The sequence below is a fragment of the Cucurbita pepo genome, chromosome 13, assembly GCF_057944985.1.
Source record: "Cucurbita pepo subsp. pepo isolate OVF chromosome 13, ASM5794498v1, whole genome shotgun sequence".
Classification (NCBI taxonomy): Eukaryota; Viridiplantae; Streptophyta; class Magnoliopsida; order Cucurbitales; family Cucurbitaceae; genus Cucurbita; species Cucurbita pepo.
The window spans coordinates 2,469,799-2,484,925 of NC_141810.1; the positions used below are offsets into that span (position 1 = coordinate 2,469,799).

General features: G+C 35.2%; 2 protein-coding genes across 2 annotated transcripts; both read left to right on the forward strand.

Annotated features, from left to right (window-relative positions):
• Nucleotides 1–6,105: 6,105 nt before the first annotated feature.
• Nucleotides 6,106–7,054, forward strand: LOC111809266 (ethylene-responsive transcription factor ERF027). Its single transcript, XM_023695699.2, has one exon. It carries the CDS (start codon nt 6,175–6,177, stop codon nt 6,907–6,909), a length of 735 nt encoding a protein of 244 aa, XP_023551467.2. The 5' UTR covers nt 6,106–6,174; the 3' UTR covers nt 6,910–7,054.
• Nucleotides 7,055–13,477: 6,423 nt separating this feature from the next.
• LOC111809243 (dehydration-responsive element-binding protein 1E) lies at nt 13,478–14,343 on the forward strand. The gene has a single exon (XM_023695662.2). The coding sequence runs from the start codon at nt 13,520–13,522 to the stop codon at nt 14,207–14,209; it is 690 nt and encodes a 229-aa protein (XP_023551430.2). The 5' UTR covers nt 13,478–13,519; the 3' UTR covers nt 14,210–14,343.
• Nucleotides 14,344–15,127: the final 784 nt, after the last annotated feature.

The following is a 15,127-nucleotide window of genomic DNA, read 5'->3' on the forward strand; positions in this document are numbered from 1 at the left end:
TTAAATTGAAATTAAGAACGGATAATTACTTTTACTTTCCTCTTATCTTCAACTTTCGAGTTAACGTGTCTATTGTAGTGCATCGATTAGCAAATGTCTATTGTCGGTCAAACTTCTCAGGTCATATCAACTAGTTGATTTGATGGGATCGGGTCATATCAAGTGGTTGATATTGATGGGACACGTCTATTTAGTTCCAGTATATGGTTGTTTCCAGACATAAACCTTATGACCTAGCTATCTTTCGTAGAAAGTCACCTCTAACTATTGAGTATACGAAAAGTTTTAATATTTTAATATTTTACTTTTATTTATAAATTCTATTTTTTCTTTGTAACTTCTTGGTTGCAAAAATCGGTGTTTGGATCAAGTTGATTATGTGTTCGAATAACGACATTCAAATTTTCAAACCTTTGCCTTAGAATTAGTTCTTGGATGAGGGCGAGAGAGACAATATAACTAGCGGTAGGGCGTCGTCTATGACGAAAGGTATCAGTTCGAGCCTGATTATCTTCTAAAATCAAGACTCGAAGATTCATGAAAACCGAGACGAATCTAGTAAGTAATAAACAAACAAATTTAATCCAAGGGATGCAAATTTCAAAGGGAATTCATCTCCCATTAAATTTATGGATGGTGGGGACTTTGAAGAACAAAAAATGGCATTAAATTTATGGATCAAATATTTAGAAAGGTTTGACTTTGATTAACTTTTTGTTTGTGGGTGAAAGAGAAAGGATTTTGTTGTTTGTGCAATGGGGAACTCATAGTATTCCCTTTGGTATGTGCATGAATTTGTTTCATTACATTCCCATTCATCTTTCTACTTTAAGTAAAGACATTAACTAAATATTTCAAATGGGTAATGTTATATTTCCTCTAATCTTTGTATGTTTAAATCTTACATGAATACTTACCTATTTAACAAGTTACAGCGTTGATTCAAATCTTTTTAGAGGTGTTTATATGTGATGAATCATCCTTTAATAGGGTGTGGAAACCTTCTCCTAGCAGACACATTTTAAAGCCTTGAGGGGAAACCCGAAAGGGAAAGCCCAAAGAGGACAATATCTGCTAGCGGTGGATCTGGGTCGTTACAAATGGTATTAGAGCCAGTCACCGGACGATGTGCCGACCTTCTCGCTATTCTCCGAAGGGGGGTAGACACGAGGCGGTGTGCCAGTAAGGACGCTGGGCCTCAAAGGGGGGTGGATTTGGGGGCGGTCTCACATCGATTGGATAAAAGAACAGTGCCAGCGAGGACGCTGGGCCCCGAAGGGGGGTGAATTGTGATGTCCCACATTGGTTGGGGAGGAGAACAAATCACCCTTTATCAGGGTGTGGAAACCTTCTCCTAGCAGACGCATTTTAAAGCCTTGAGGTGAAACCCGAAAGGGAAAGCCCAAAGAGGACAATATCTGCTAGCAGTAGATCTGGGTCGTTACATCATATGACCCGAGAACTCGATCAACTCGAACTATCTAACCTAAATCATAAATATTGAGTTGGGTTAGATTTTTTCAATTTGCAGGTTGGTGTTTTTAACTCTAAAATAGAGTTACAATCTAATCCTGTCATACTCTACTTTGAAGGCTATTATGAAAATTAAGAATATTTGACATTTGTAATCGATATTACTTATGTATGTGACTTGTGAATGTTTGATATTTGAGTTTTATGAAATTTTAGATATTAATATACCATGTACTATGAATAAATATGATTTTTTTAAATAATTAAAAATAATAATCTCATAATTCAACCCAACCGGAAAATAAAGGGTTGAGCTGGGTTGGGTTGTGAACCCTACTCGGGTTGCTTAGGTCACTAACTCAACAAACCCGAAATTTCAGGTTAGCCAAAAAGATTTTTTCAATCCAACCCATGTAAACCCCTAAATCTTTTACCTTTGGTTTTGTAGTAAACTCGGGTATTTTTGTCATTTGATATTTTGAACGTTTCATTGACTAATTTGTAAACTATTTACTGTTTTGATATTTGAGGCTAAATTACACAAAATAGTTCAAAGTTGAAGGTCTTTTGATTGTGATGTTCGTTCTACGCGATAACTATTGATTTTTTGAATGGTAATTATTATAACACGTGTGAAAATAAAAAAATAAAAAATAAAAAAAATTTGAAAAAGAACATGCATGCATTCTTGGGGCAAAATTGGTAAGTATTGCAAAATCAAAATTAACCAAAATTTGAAAAGGTAAAAGGCAAGTAGGTCATTCATGTATCTACACGTTCATATTATACATAAATAATTGTTGGGTGAATCATTTCCATTTTCGTAATGTAAATCCATATTTTGATTCTCACGTTCTTTCCTTATACGAAATGTATGACACTTTGACGACAAGTTTGAATCATGTTGTTGACTTTCGAGAGATCGTGATGATTATTTTCTCTATTGAACAGGGTTTAAGGATAAATAGAGATTTGAATCTATGAACTTTCGACCATTGATTTATGTTCATGTTAACAATAATAAAATTTGTATATTTGAAGATTTGAACTATCGGGTTCAAAAAATAAATATATGTCAACTAGGATTGAGTTATGCTCGATTGCAATAAAATTATTGTATTTGAAGATTTGAACTTTCAAGTTCAAAGAAAGAAATTTACGTTAAATATATATTCATTACTATTGAGCTATGTTCATGTTAACCGTAATCAAACAGAAATATATGTCAATTTTTTAATTTCACGTGTCAAATTCAAAATCATTCATACCAATTATTGAAATAGAAAGATAAGGTTGCTGAAATTATGCACTTTTCAAAGGAAGAACTAATAGGGATAGCTATGTAGCTTGGAATGACTTGTGGAAGTATACAAAATATAAAGTACAACCACCCAAACATTCGAACACATTTTGAAAATTCTCCAAAAAAAATAAATAAATAAGTTGACATGATCCACGTACGTATCAAACGAGTTGGGTAGATACAAGATCATGCCTTAGATGCATGTGATATGCAGTGTCATCAGGTTATTACGTGGGAATTGTTATAGGGTCTCTAACTAATCTCTAGTAGTAAACTGTTTGAATCGATAAAGTTCTGTATAGTATTTTAGTAGTTGGGAGGCACGAGGGTCGCTCCCTCCAAATTATGATTAGTATACAGAATCGACAACTAATCCCTAATAGTAAACTGTCTCGATTTACATGGTTCATATATGTTGGAACATTTACGAGATTGACTCTCGAACATTTGGGAGCTCAAGGGCCACCAATGTCTAATCACGAACCCTTAAGTTTCATCATGCATTTTCTGCGGGCTTTGACAGTTCAATAGTTGTCACCCTTGAATATTTGTCTCGATTTCAACATTAATGTACAAAACATGTTTTAACATTATAGGAATGTTTGGTTTTATGTTCGTTTGAAACATATTGAAACCTACTTTGTATTATCAAAGAATATATATATATATATATGAATTTTGAGCCAATGGTAAAGTCGATATATTGCCAATTTGTGAAATATAAGGTTGAAATTATCCATTTCTAATCATTTGTGAAAAACACGGCCCATTTCAACTTTATCCAAATCTTGGCCCAATCCAAAATAACGGTTTAGTGGCCGGCCCAAACCATTTTAACTATTTTCTTTTATTTCCATTTAATAATTTTTAGGTTTATTTTATTTTATAATTATTTATGCTTTAAAATAATCTTTAATTATTTAGAAGGACAATTAAATGTTTGAAACTAAATAAACAGATGTTTTAAGAACTAACGTTCTACTTCTAAACCATCAACTAACGTTATGCTAAGTTGATCAAATTCTTTGAACCATCGACTCTTTTGAACAGTTTTGTATGAACGAATTTCAATCTTTTGATAACTTACGAAGTAATCCATTTGAATGTTTTAATAAAAACCCATAAACAATGACATGATTTCAAAAAGAATTCCACAGTAAAACACCAACCCCACCAAAGGTATCTAAACTAAAAGGCATTGTTTAAGGAAATTAAAAAAAAAATTAAAAAAAATTAAAAAAAGAAAAAAACATTGAGGGATGGGTTCAATGCATAGAAATTAATTTTTTTTAAAAAAAAAAAAAAAATTAAATGGAAAGCAATTTGAAATAATCTACCTTGGTGGCTAAATAATGGCAAAAAAGATAGCCACCATAACCAACCCAATCACTAACCTTGACCTCACCAACTTTATTTTTTTTAATTACTTTTTTATAAAGAAATAAACTTTTTATTAATATATAATTTTTAATTACTTTTTCTTTCACCTTTTTTTTTTTGAATCAATATTCAGATTATCTCATTAACCCCGATCTCTGTTCTTTTCGAAATTTATTCTATTCATCAAGCTTCTTTGATAACGGTTTTTTCTCTTTTTCTTCCTTTCAAATTCTCGTCATAAAAGTAGAATTTGTCTCGTAATAAAATCATCATTCTCGTAGGAAGTAAGGTCAGGTTAATAAATAAGGTTCAGTAGCAGCTTTTTTCGTTTGCTTCTTTCTCATCTATCTTTCAAACAGTTCTTCTTGAATTAGGGTTGAACTGTTCTTTCACGAGGTAGAGTGTCTCAAATCAAAGATATCCCTTGAACGTCGTAAGTTCTTGAACCTTTATAGAATTTGAAGAAGATAATTAAATCAAAACTAACCAATACAATTGAGTCAATTAAATCTTCTGTCTATTTTTTTTTTTTAAATGATAAAAGCCATTAAATTACGACCCTACTTAACATTAAAAAAAATATAATTTATTTATTAAAATAATTAATAACCAATAAAGATTAGAAGTTTATCTTTGAATTTATAAAAAAAAATCATGTGGTTTTAAAAAGTGCTTCCACTAATTTTTCTTAATTAGGAAAGAGTTTCTAAAAAGAAGAGGAAAAAAAAAAGGAAGATTCAAGAAGGGAACAGAAGCATGTGGTTTTGTGTAGCATTTAAGGCCCTATTCCTTACGCTTTTTCAGTAAAAACAATTACGTTTATTAATAATTAACCCACATGGTGGCTTCTCATTTGGTAGCCGCCGGTAGCTCCCCGCCCACAAATCCCCGGCCGGCCGGTGATACGGGTTATTAATGGAACTGAACTACTAAACAAAATAGATATTGGTTTGGTAATGGTCACTCTAATTCCACAAAAATCTCATTTTTTGGTGGAAAAATTGGCCCAAAAATTGAATAGGGGTTAAGAGGCAGTCGAGCACAGGCATCTTACATCACAATCCACTCCCTTCAGGGCCCAGCGTCCTCGCTGACACTCTTTCCTTCCTCGAATCGATGTGGGATCACCCCCAAATCCACTCCCCTTTGGGGCCCATCGTCTTTACTGGCACACCGCCTCGTGTCTACCCCCCTTCGGAGAACAACGAGAAGGCTGACACATCGTTCGGTGTCTGCCTCTGATACCATTTGTAACGACCCAGATCCACCACTAGCAGATACTGTCCTCTTTGGACTTTTCCTTTCGGGTTTCTCCTCAAGGCTTTAAAACGCATCTGTTAAGAAGAGATTTCCCACACCAAGAAATGTTTCTTTCCGCTCTCTAACTAATGTGAGATTTCACATACACATACACGTTGTAAGGGATCACATATCTAAGGGAAAGCCCAAAAAGAACAACATCTGCTAGCGGTGAATCTAGGGCGTTACACCCTGTAAACGTGCGAAATGGTAGCCTAATACATGGCTCACTAACTCTAATTATGAGAAGTATCGATGGTTTATTATTGTTGTAAAAGTCAAGATACTTTTCTCTCGTACATCCAACACTGAAAAATTTACTAGTCTCATCGAATAATTTCTTCGAAATTAGACATAAATGATGGAAACCCAATTCTAAAAATGAAAACTTTTTACAAAATTGAGTAGATTGACAAAGAATTTTGATAGAGACAATTACACATACAAAAGCCCTAGTGTGGAATAAAGCATACTTTTTTAGTGCGAAAGGGATAGAGGTGGCCCTTATTGAGTCCATATGGAAGGCAGCCGTATAAACACAGCTAATCGCTAGCTATCCAAACCCCTTGCTAAAGCGTGTGCTTGTTCTTCACTGTCTCTTAAACCCTAAATCGCTGCCCACGAATTCCCCACGCTTCTTCCTTTGTTCTTAAATATTTGGTCTCTAAATCTCTCCTCTTAATACCATTCTCTTCTAAATCCCTCTCTTTTGAGTATATATGGGTGACCAAAAGCTTCCAATGAATGAGCTGAGCCCAACACCAATTGACCCTCTTGTTCCTTCTGTCCCCACATCCCAAAGTCCTAATCCAAACACCCAAGCGGCTGCACCACAAGCCTTGCCTCAAGAACTGCCGCCACCACCTCCATCATCCATGGCTTCTTCAATCACTTCTTCTTCTTCTTCTTCATCAACTAAGAAGCATTCTTTGTATAGAGGAATCCGGTGCCGGAGCGGCAAATGGGTGTCGGAGATTCGAGAGCCACGTAAGACGAAGCGAATATGGCTCGGTACATTTCCGACGCCTGAGATGGCTGCTGCTGCTTACGACGTCGCTGCACTTGCTCTTCGGGGTGACGATGCTGTCCTTAACTTCCCTGCTTCCATTCCCTCCTACCCTATTCCTGCCTCGACGTCTCCTATCGATATTCGCACTGCTGCTTCTACTGCTGCTGCTGCTGCTGCTTCCGCTGCTAATACGTTGAAGAAAGTTGAAGGCGCTTGTAGTAATATTGAAGATACGAAGATTATTACGGTTGAGGATTGTAGTAATACGACGTTGTTGAAAACGGAGGAGTTTGTGGATGAAGAAGAGATTTTTGGTATGCCGAGTTTGTTGGCTGATATGGCTGAGGGGATGATGGTGTCGCCGCCGAGAATAAACTCGCCGCCACCGTCCGATGACTCGATAGAGAATTCAGATGGAACGGAAAGCTTATGGAGCTACTTGTGATGATAATGAATTAAGATTAACTACAAAGTTTTGATTTGTGGTATACTTTTTTTGGTCTATTCATTGGTTTTAAAACATTAAAACATTAAAACATTAAAACATTAAAACATTACATTACAACAACCTAAGACCAAAATTCGGGTATTGTCCTTTCAACATTCTATTGCAGTTTTACGGCATAATCACATTACATGTTTCTCTTAAATTATTTTTAAGAGGTGACGAATCATTTTAACATATTTTGTACTGTTTCTTAATCGTTATAGGAAATAATAAAAGTGGTTTCGGGTCGATGGTTTTGGAGATTACAATAAACTGTGTGTTATAATGGAAACTTTTTGAGATGCTTATTGTACCCCCACCCACAATATATTTCTACACAATTACTTATTGGAAATTTTCATTCCAATCAATCATCATCATACCTCACACACTTTATCAAAATAATAATATTATTAATTCGGGTCGATTTGATTTTACGTTAAATTAATTTTAAAAAATATATCCTAAACTTCGTACTTTTATCTAAACAATATTCGTTAATATACAGATGAAAATCGTCTATCAATAAGTTTGGTATCTGAATTCGGCACCGGATGGTCTGGACATTCCCTTACATCCCTAATGACATGGTCACGTTATTTACTCTCTGCTTCTAAGAGGGAAGACTATTCTCATAAATCAACACGAGTTCTTCTAACATTTTTTGTCTTCACTTACATGCATCGTAGAAAAATTTTCAGGAGGTTATCCAACATAGAATTGCTCCAAGCAAAAGAAGGTGACGCAAGAAGTCACCCAACATAGAATTTCTATATGATGTCCCACATTGGTTGGGGAGGAGAACAAATCCCCATTTATAAGGGTGTGGAAATCTTCCCCTAGCAGACGAGTTTTAAAGCCTTGAGGGGAAGCCCGAAAGGGAAAGCCCAAAGAGAACAATATCTGCTAGCGGTGGATTTGGGTCGTGACAGATTGACGTGTATTATACATGTGTGTGTATATTTATTTATTGGTGAAGTAATGAAGATCGAGTCCCACAAATTTCGTAGTAAGGGTTTATGTAAATTAAAAAAATGATATTTTGTGTTGGAAAAAGGTGAAGAGAAAGGATATGATGAGTCAAAAACTTCGTGGGGTCCCATTGTTCCATTCAAAAAGTCAAATTATTTGATTCATAAAAAGATTCTTGTACTAAATTAAAATTATTTGTGACAAACCGTTTTTTTTAAATAAAAATAATTATTTGTCACAAACATTATTATAAAACTTTATTCTAACTGTTTCACCGCTCAACTGTCATCAGACAACATATAGACATCACATCACTACCCCCTCCCTATTCATCCTTAAAAAAACAGGGATTAATGTTTATTTTTATTCTTTTAATTAATAGTTAAATTTTCTCTATTTTTCATGTTTTATTTTTTTTATTTTTTAATTTTGTGTTTAATAAATTTTTAATTTTTAAAATTATCTAATAAATCTTATATTTTCTAATTTTTTAATGAGAGTTTAAAAGATTATTAAAGTTTTGTAAGTTTAAGATACTAGGGACACAAATTTCTAAGTTTATAAGCAAAATTTGTGTGAGATCCCATATTGATTGGAGAGAGGAACGTTGGCCCCAAACAGGGTGAATTGTGAGATTTCGTAACGGTTGGAGAGAGGAATGAAGTCTTCGTTATAAGGGTGTGGAAACCTCTAAACGCGTTTTAAAATCATGAGGCTGATGACGATACGTAACGGACTAAAGTATACAATATCTGCTAGCGGTGAGTTTGGACCGTTACAAATGGTATCAGAACCAGACACCGGGCGTATGTCAGTAAGGACGCTTAGCCTCCAATGGGAGTGAACTGTGAGATCCCCCATCGATTGAAGAGAGGAACGAAACATTATTATAAGAGTGTGAAAATCTCTCTCTAAGAGTGATATGTAATGGGCCAAAACGGACGGTACTCACATGCAAAAACAAAATAAGAAATGTGCTCACCACTCACAATAATCTTTGACCCTTTTATTTTGTTCCCTCTTTAGATTTGAACGACAAACCCACCGACATGTCGATTTTTAAAAACGATAACTAATTTCTGCACCCATGGTGTGTTGCATATTCTTAGACCTTCTCTCACAGGAAGGTCAGCCATTAGAACTAAACTTCCAATAAGATATGGTTCGGTGACGAACCAAAGTGGAAGTTAGTGAGCATGTGACATCCAAGTAAAGGAAAGATACATGAATGAATCAATATCACATCCAAACGAGAGCGATCACGAGGATAAGATTACTAAAAAAAGACTTGAAAAAATTAAGAATCTCGACCTATATCAATAAGGTGCATCTTCCGTCTCGATAGTTTAATCATAAAAACTTTATAATTAAACGTGCTTCACTTGAAAGACATGTGCTACGTCAAATTCGTGAGAGGATCATATGAATACAACAAAATGAATCTAAAATGGAGATTTATGTAATGACTTTTGAAAGTTTGACTAAAGAGAGAGAGACATAGAGGTTGGCCGACATCCCCACTTTTATTCTTCCATTTGACATTCAATTTCTCTCTCTAGCGACATGACCACGTTATGTATTTGTTTTAAAGCGCTGCTGAGAGTAAAGACGGTCCTCACAGACCTCTTTAGAGAATAGACACAATCCTTGCTTCACTTAAGTTTCATGTATTTGATGAGAGCCTTCACGTATTTCTAAGAATAAAAAGTATCCCCCACAAACTAATACGGGTCTATTTAGCATGTCTTGTGTGAGATTTCACACCGGTTATAGAGGGAACGAAATATTCCTTATAAGAATGTGGAAGTTTCTCTCTAGTAGACGGGTTTTAAAACCGTGAGGCTGGCGGCGATACATAATAGGCCAAATTCTAACAATATTTGTTAGCGGTTAGAAATGGTATTAGAGCCCGACACCAAAAGGTGTGCCAATGAGGACGTTGGGCCACAAAAGAGAGCGGATTATGAGATCCCACATCGATTGGAAAAGAATTATTTCTTATAAAAGTTGAGACACTCCACTATAGCTCAAAGGTTTGGTGGTCATGGAGGAGTTGAGTTTTTTTTAGGTGGGAACGAGATCGCGTAAAATATATTAAAAGTTGCGAAGAAAATCAAGTAAAAAGTCGAGATTTTTTATTTTAATATCTAAACTTTCATCATGTCTATTTTATTATAGTTTTTCAAACTTTTAGATATCTTCTTTTTAATCATTTTAATCTCTCGTCTTTGTAATACCGACATAGAATTTAAAATTCATGCGTAAAATAAGGAAAACGACAATTCACTTAATTCAATAAAAATTTAACAATGCGAGATTCAATAGATTTGAAATATGAAAGCTACCAATTCAAGCATAACTCAACAGACACGACATCAATCACCATTTCAAAGCATAACAATTTGCTCGAGTTAGGGTTTCTGAGTATTTCAATAATGGGTCTCGAACTTTTTAGTTGCATTCTTTATATAAATCATCAATCTCTTGGCACACGCATTCTAAATGACCCGAAAGTTTTGTATCTCACCTTGCTATCCATATTATTAAGAACTCAAAAACGCTCCGTATATATGAATCTTGTAGCATATCTGGTAATTAAATTGATCAAAAATTTAAGAGAGCCTTAACACTAAAGTATTCCATTACGATTCTACAACATCAGTCGAAATACCATATTCATTACCAATAATGTTCATTACGATTATAGTCCATTTCTGAATGGTTAGGTAAACCGAACTTAGAGGGGACACTTTTAACTAAATTAACTATAAACGATCTACCCATAATAAATTGTTTGAGGAAAAAATAAACAAAAAGGTCAAGATCGTTGAATATATAACCATATTAAAGCATTTAGTCAAACTTTTCGCACAAGAAAAATAAATAAATAAATATATATATATATATATATAGATATATATTATATTACCGACTTTAAATCTCAACTTTTCAAGACAGGTATCAATGACTCTCAACAAAAGTTGGTCGGAAAATATCCATTTCTTTTTCTTTTTTTTTTTTTTAAATGGAGTAAAAACAAAACTCTTTTAAAAAAAGAAAAAGGTTAGCTTGTAATTTAGGGTTTCTCAAAATTTGTGTAAGAAAATGTGGAATAAAAGTAAAGGGAGGTGGGACAAAGCATCTAATGAAAGATTTGACAAAATATTGGATTATTAGTAATAATGTTCGATAATCTCGTCTTAGTGCTCTCGTTTTGAACGACCTTTTTTCAGTTGAGCTTCTATAATTGGTTATGTTGGGACCTTCATTTGACTCCGACAGCCGTAAGAGAGAGCTCCTAACTACCGTACAATCAATATCTTGGTTACGTTGGGACGTTCATGAAGTTAAGATTTTATCCTTTACTTATAAACTTGTGATATTCCCCTTAATTACCCAACGTGGGACAATTCTCATATCGAATAAAGTACACCATAGAGCCTCCATTGAGGCCTCCTTCTCTGGAACCCTCGAACAAAGTACACTCTTTATTAAGCACTTGGGTCATTATGATTACACTTTCGAGACTCACATTTTGTTCGACACTTGATAATTCTATTGACATTACTAAGTTAAGGGCATGACTCTAATACCAATTATAACAATTTTATTTCAGTTTATTAAGTTTAATGATATATTGTGTTGGATGATGGAAGTCCCACATCGGCTAATTTAGGAAATGATCATGGGTTTTTAAGTGAGGAATACTAACTCTATTGGTATGAGGCCTTTTGGGAAGCCCAAAGCAAAGCCATGAGAGCTTATGCTCAAAGTGGACAATATCATACCATTGTGGAGAGTCGTGTTCGTCTAACATGATATTAGAGCCATGCGCTAAAGAACTCCAAAACTAAATAGACACAAATTTTAACCGAGGCAACTAAAGAAACCAAGGAAAAGTTAGCTTGCAATGTTGGGGTCCTCAAATTGTGTGCAAGAAAAAGAGGAAAAGAGGAGAAGATTGACCCAAAATTGTACCTATTTGGGCATTTTTTAATTGAAAAGCCTGAAAAATCTCTCTTCAAAAGGTCCCTCAAATTTGGTAATACAACCTCTCCCTTACCCTTTCCTCTCCCTATCAATTTCAATCATTACCTCTTTGGGCTTATATATATATATATATATATATATATATCACCTAATCATCCTTTCTTCTATTTTCTTTGCTTTGCTTTCAAGAGTTTTGGTCCTTTCGTACACTTTTCAAATGTTTAGTCACATGCGCATCTTTCGCGACGTGTCGTTTTTCGAAACATTATGACCCAATTCATTTTTAATTTCAACGTTGGTTAACCCATTACTATCCTTTTTGTATGTTGTGAGTTGGGTCGGGTTAGGTTGCTAGAATTAAGACAGCAATTGGTTAAAATGGTTATTAGTGTTGGTTGGGATACACTAATTCATTCCACTTTTAAGTGGGCCCAACGATCTCTTTCACTGGGCCAGCCTTGGCTTGACCAATGAGCTCACGGCCCAAAATAGTCTAAAAGGCTTTTTTTCAAAGCCCAACTTAAACTATTTTTTAAATTTTAGCCGACGTGTTTCCCGTAACTACGTGGGCCAACCGTATGACAGCTGTCTAAGGGCGCGTGTGAACGCGCAGTAAACAAACAAACAGCTCATTCCTTAATTTAAATTTAAATATGATTATTACCATTTATTAGTATGTTAAACATGAGATTCTATCCTAAACCAAATTTAAATATGAATTATTACCGTTTAGTAGCATGTTAAACATGAGATATATAATCGGGGACGAGATTCTTTTTTGTCTAAAGTGGACAATATCATATTATTATGAAAATAAACAAATGGGTCGTTGATCTTAACCGTTGATATAAAAGCTATGGTCTAAACATAGGTTATATGTCGGAGAAAAACGCAAGATTAAAACAAAAAGATATGTGGGTCTTAGTAGCACTCTATCTAGGTGTCTAACGGTGTCTCACCAACGTTAAAAAAGAGAAAGATCTCTTTCTCGAGAGGGAATGAATTAACCGTCATTTGATGGGAGTCATTAACTTTGTCCAGAGCAAACTCTCCTCTCGTTAACGAAAGTTAACTGATGTATAATTATCTGAGAAGACGTAATACGTATGTAATTGATTCAATCATGCTAAAATAAGCCGATTAGGTCGAAAATGTATAATTATTCCAATACGAGAATAGCCCAATTTTCGACCAAGTTCGCTAAACTTAAATAACTAAAAACCCGAAACAAAACCTAATCAAGTACCAAATTTGATCATTTCATGCTCATGGTTCATCAAACGACAAGACAAAAAAAAAAAAAAAGAAACACACACACACACAGAATCCATGCGTGGTTCACACGCTCGAAGCTTACTGGCACGTCAGCAACAAAATTTAAAAAAAACTGGGTCAAACGGTCAAACTCCTGAGTGTGGTCCCCTTTTTGTAAGGGAAAAAAATAAAAGGAAGGCTTTGTTCCCTCTTTTGTGGGCATTTTGCGTGTGCATTTCGCTGCTTTGCACCACGTGTTAAAATCCCCTGCAGCCGAAACTATATAAACTTCTGAGCTCCAGTGTCTCCGATTTTCAAACCAGAAACCCAATTTCTTTGAATCTGATATCCAATGGATTTATTCTCTCAATTTTCTGATCCTCTTCCTTATTATGGTAATTGTAATTACAATTCGGAATCGTCGTCGCCGTTTTTTGACGCCGGAACGCATCCGCTCACGGTGGCTACCTCCGACGAGGAAGTGATACTTGCGTCGAACCAGCCGAAGCGCCCGGCGGGTCGGCGGGTTTTTAAAGAGACGAGGCATCCGGTTTACAGAGGAGTACGTCGGAGGAATAACGACAAATGGGTTTGTGAGATGAGGGAGCCGAATAAGAAGACCAGGATTTGGCTCGGGACTTACCCGACGGCTGAAATGGCGGCGCGTGCACACGATGTGGCTGCACTCGCGTTGAGAGGGAAGTCGGCTTGTCTCAATTTTGCTGACTCGGCGTGGCGGTTTCCGATTCCGGCTAGTGATGACCCGTCTGTGATCCGTGCGGCAGCAGCGATGGCGGCGAATGAGTGCAAGGATGAGGAATGTAATGCGTGTCGGGAAGAGGACGACGTCGTTTTGTGTCAACCCACGGCCAGTCCTGACCGCCCGGTTTATGTCGACGATGAAGCTTTGTCGAATATGCCTATGTTGCTTGCCAACATGGCGGAAGGACTTCTTCTTTCTCCTCCGTCTTTTTGTGTAAATGATGACGTGGAGTGGGATGATGTGGCCATGAGTCATGATGTGTCATTGTGGAACTTTTAGTATATTATAGAGTGAGTATCCTGTCTAACTTTTTAGAACAGACTCCAACCTCTAACGTTTTAGTTGATTGTATTAGATTATAAATTTACGCTCAAATTTCATATAATTTTCATGTATATAAGTTTGCATCGGCCTATTTTTGTACCATAAAATTTTCATTCCATATCAAACGACTCGAAACATTTTATGTATATAAGATCGTTAGGAAAGATACCGCTCGAAACATTTCATGTATATAAGATCGTTGAATAACTCGAAACATGCCCACCAAAATTTTGTCTTAATTTGTCTTCAAACCATATCTTGTTAGAAAAGATACTGCTCTAATACCATTGCAGACTAAATAATATGATTTAAAATAATAATTATAAAACCAACTTCATTATTCATATGAAATTGAATTTCAATAATTTATTTTAGTTTTTTTTTTTTTTTTTAAAGTAGTAGGAAGTCAAATACCTTATCCACTAAGAAATTTAACTTAAAATGGAATAATAATAAATAAATAAATAAATAATAAAAAGAAGAAACCCGTTTTATGTGTTGGAACCGTGGAGCATGTAGGTGGCAGACGGCGTCTCCGTTCCGTGTAGAATCCGTGGCGGGAGGACATGATTTTACGATTATACCCTTGTAGCCTCTTAGTAATCAGAAACGAAAACCGCTTTTCTGTTGGACAGGCAGTGTCATTTGGCTAACGACCAAAAGTTGAGGTACGTGAAGAGATTAGACTCGTAAAAGTGCTTCTTAAACTCATTAAAAATGCTTTTTGGGATTAATATATTAAATTAATAAAAATCTTTAACAATATTTTTAAATTTGTAATAATATCGTTAAAAGTCTTTAAAAAAATAGTTTGAGAAGGAAATAATTAGTGATTTACTCCAAAAAATACTTTTGTATATTTTAAAAAATATC